General features: G+C 42.2%; 1 protein-coding gene across 1 annotated transcript; it reads right to left on the bottom strand.

The window, feature by feature from the left end:
* Window positions 1–1,537: 1,537 nt before the first annotated feature.
* On the bottom strand, window positions 1,538–2,683 carry LOC125240511 (cytochrome b-c1 complex subunit 1, mitochondrial-like). The gene has a single exon (XM_048148403.1). The coding sequence runs from the start codon at window positions 2,681–2,683 to the stop codon at window positions 1,538–1,540; it is 1,146 nt and encodes a 381-aa protein (XP_048004360.1).
* Between the last annotated feature and the right edge of the window lie 1,599 nt (window positions 2,684–4,282).

Here is a 4,282-nt window from a genome sequence, read left to right as displayed (position 1 = left end):
ATGAAACTGTAGGCACGTCTGCTATCAGAAGTTTCTCGGCATGAAGAATAGTGGTACCTCTATTATTCATGCTGTGAGGTAACAACCGAGAGCGGCACTTTCAGCGGGGAGCGGGGACTGTATTACGATAGTACTCTTTATAATAATGTGCTGCCGGCGTGCTGAATGGCAATCGTCGACGCCAGACGCCGACAGAAATGCAGTCTGGCTCTGTCGCGCCAATATGCAAGAGCGATAGAGATAGATAACTACGAAACAGACACTACGAGACACTCGGACCGTGGGGTAAAGGAGCGCGTGGGCTTCTCAGGGAGTTGGGGAAGCGGTTAAGGGAGGCAACAGGTGACCCTCGCGCCGGCAGCTTTCTCGCGCAAAGAATTGCTATTGCAATACAGCGCGGGAATGCTGCCTGCGTGATGGGCACCTTGCCGAGAAGCCAGGGCTTAGACTTTTAGGTATTTTTATTTTTTAGATAGGTTTAGTTTTAGTTTTCTAAGTCTAGTATAATTTTAATAGTATAATTTGTAGTATGTATTTCTTTCTAATAAAGCTTAATTTTAACACGTACGAAACAGATATTATCGTGATTTCTAACGTAGGTACCCTGGATAGATGCTGGGGAGACCGCAACCACAAAATTAGTCAAAGCGGTTTTAATCCTAAAATCCCTAATTTATTACTCAAATGCCAACACCTGTGGTTTGTCAGGTGTAGAAGCCACAAGTGATATTAGTACCAAAGAAAATCCATACTAATATTATAAATGGGAAAGTGTCTGTTTGTTTGTCCGTCTTTCATGGCGAAACGGAGCGACGAATTGTCGTGATTTTTTAAGTGGAAATAGTTGAAGGGATGGAGAGTGACATAGGCTACTTTTTGTCTCTTTCTAACGCGAGCGAAGCCGCGGGCAAAAGCTAGTTGAGTATAAATAGATAATGATAGACACAGGATTAAAACTTTTGAACCTCAGTTTTGGCAATATGGTCCACATTCTTAACTGAGTGTTAATTGACAAATATTAATATTAACGTCATCTAGCCGAGAATCAACCAAAGGCGTAGCGCCATCTAGCAGACTGGAAGATGGTTATGAGTTATGAGGTACGTTTTTTCTTAAACTTTACTGTCTATATAGATAGGTATGGACATGTCTTTGGTTTTACTAATTAAGAAAAAAAATGGAAGGAACGGTGAATGAATAGAATTACACAGTGATTCTTCTTTCGTTCTTGATGGGGCCCGTTCATATTGATTTATGTTTCGATCGCCCCTCACTTTGTTAATGAATGAACGTTTAACTATTTAAAATTAATATGAGTTTAATTGTACTATTATAGGGCACAATCATCACTACAAGACAAAGTTTCAAAAATATTTAAACGCCACCAAACCAAAACACTGACGCGATAATACTAAATTTAAAATGACGCTGAGAGTTTCAAGTATACACGAGGTGTTGTTATATTTATCCTCTTTACAGTGCCGTGTCGTAGATTTTTGCGGGGCAATGTAGAATTGAAGTTGTACACTGAAACATTTCACAATCTCAACCAATATTGACTAGCAGCAAGCCTGTTGTAGTCGGGCAGGCCTTCCGACGGGCCGGCGGCCGAGATCACCGGGTGCGCGTTGTACAGCCACTTGTAAGCCAGTTCCTGCAGCTCGTGAGGCTCCAAGATGTCCGCCGCGCGCGCGTAGTCCTTCAGCGTCGGCCGCATGCCCCGGTACAAGATCTCCGGACCCATGGACACGCACGAATTATACGAACCCGCTCGCTCTCGAAACAACTCCATCTTCGTTGCACGCTTCGCGCGCGCGGCGTCGCCAGCTCTCAAAGCGCAGCCCGTCATTTTCAAAACATCTTGCCAGTTATGCAGGAAATCCTCCGGGACCATCTTGTCACACACGAAATAAACCCCAAAAAGACCGACGTCACCGAATGCTATATAGAAGCTCTCGAAACTTTCACACAGTTCCGTATCCGCGCAACGCATAGCGAGCTCCGGCCAGGGCCCGACCACAGACTGCGACTTGTTCCAAGATCCGATAACATTCTTAAGTACTCTCATAGTCATATAATCTTCGCTCAAAAAGCCGGGTGCTTCAAAAGCCACCGCCGCGTGGAGAAATTTTTTAGAATCGTCACGGTAAATCACTGAAGAGGCCGTGTACCTGCTGTTGCCTCGGTCGGAGTCGGAACAGGTCGCGGACATGCTATTGAGACAGTTGCACACGTTGGCGAGGAAATATGACTTCCCGACAGGTCCGGAGCACGCGAACACCAGCCTCCAGGGCTGGTAGTGCGAGCACATGTACGTCTGAGCCATGCAGCCATCGAACCGCTCTATATTCGAAGACGGCCCGATCACTTTTAGACCTAAGGTCGTGCCTTGAAACGCTGATTGGATCAGGTTCTCAAAAACGATCGTTTTCAAGTTCCTGTCACCATCTTGGAGCTCTAAGCACATGTTATCTTTTTCGCGTTCGACTTCGGACGGATTCATCTCCAATTGGTTGACTATTCCAGAGAGAAGAACAGTGGCAGTCTGTACCCACTCGGGAGTGCAAGTGACGGTGAACCGTTGGATCTCGTGGGTCGTTCGAGCGTCGAGACGCGATCCGGAAGCGTAGACGAAGTTTTCTATGCCGCATTTAGACATGGCAGTGGAGCCTTTAAAAGCCATGTGCTCTATGAAATGGTTAACGCCGTTGTATGCGAGGTTCTCGTATCGCGGGCCTGCCTGGATGAAGAGGGAAACACAAGCGAGAGGATAATTTGTCTCTTCAGAACATACTCTAATTCCATTTTCAGTGGTCACCACTGTAGTCTGTGGTTCGTAAAAATCTGCGAGTTGGGGGCATTCTAAATTACGTTTGCTTATAAATGTAAGCCCACGTACTTTTAAAAGCTTTCTCGCTATTCTGTTCATTGTTACTAAGTAAAATTATAAGTTTTATATAAGACAATGTCAATGTTTAAATATGTTTAAATGGTGTCAAAAGTCATAGATCAGTCGTAAATCTTTTCTCTAGGTCTGAGTCATAGACTAAATATATGTACCTGTAGTATTTTGGAAAGTTTCATTCACAGGAAAAAATTAAAGCCTGACCAAAAATATAATGAATTAATGAGTCAAGAGAGCGCTGTTATTCTGATGTATGAGGTAACAGTTCAGTTTAGTATGAAAAAAAATAGTTCTATTGAAATTCCGCAACATGGCGCGTAGCTATATATTTCTGGATAGGCTTTACAATCATTCGGTTTTCTCAAGTAAAGTCGATACAGCATGTAGAGTTGATGTAAAACCATAAAAAAAAATGTCAAGTGCTAATCAACAATGGATTTCATAGGGATATTATGTTCAATTGTTCATAAACCGCGTGTGCATAGGTTTATGATGCAGAGCAAAGAATATTCAGAGCTGACAATCTATCTTGGTAACATTCTACCCAATCCTTACTGCCAAATGTGTTCAAAGTTAACATGGTTTCAGTCAAAATATACTTAATATTCGTTAACATCATATTCCAGATACCCATTTTCCTCAATGTGCCCTTTCGATTTCACAGATACTTCTATTTGATTTGGGACGCGGTAGTTAAATAAAAAATATTTTTATTTTCATCCGCCCCTTGAATATTGGATCCCTTATTCGTAAAGGTCACCCGCGGGGTAAAAAAATAATGTCTACCGTTTCAGGTGCCATTTGCAATTCATATTTACCTAGCGGAGAATGTTTTGCTATATAGATAAAATGTTTTTATTTTATTTTTTTAAATCTTTATTAAAGAGCTTTATCGCTTAGCGATTATGTCGCTCCATATAACCCACATAGTTACATTTACTTACGATTAATAAGGCCTATATTAACTAGCTTGAATAGTGCTCGGGCTTCGTCCGACAATGGAAAAGCCAGGGCACTATTACAGCCACCAACATTTGTAAAAGTATTACAGGATATTTTAAGTTGGCTTCTAAAAGGCTCATTCCGCACACATTCCATTAATATGTGGTACACATCCTCAATAACAATGTAATATATACATTGCCTACTTCCATCTTTATTAAGAGCCGGCAACGCACCTACAACAATGACTATAGGTAATTTAAATCCATATTATTATTATAAATGGGAAAGCGTGTGTGTCTGTTTGTTTGTCCGTCTTTCACGGCAAAACGGAGCGACGAATTGTCGTGATTTTTTAAGTGGAGATACTTGAAGGGACGGAGAGTGACATAGGCTGCTTTTTGTCTCTTTCTAACGCGGGCGAAGCCGCGGGAA

The sequence above is a fragment of the Leguminivora glycinivorella genome, chromosome Z (assembly GCF_023078275.1).
Source record: "Leguminivora glycinivorella isolate SPB_JAAS2020 chromosome Z, LegGlyc_1.1, whole genome shotgun sequence".
NCBI lineage: Eukaryota > Metazoa > Arthropoda > Insecta > Lepidoptera > Tortricidae > Leguminivora > Leguminivora glycinivorella.
Note: the sequence above shows the minus strand (reverse complement) of the source record. Positions and strands in the feature narration are given on the sequence as shown.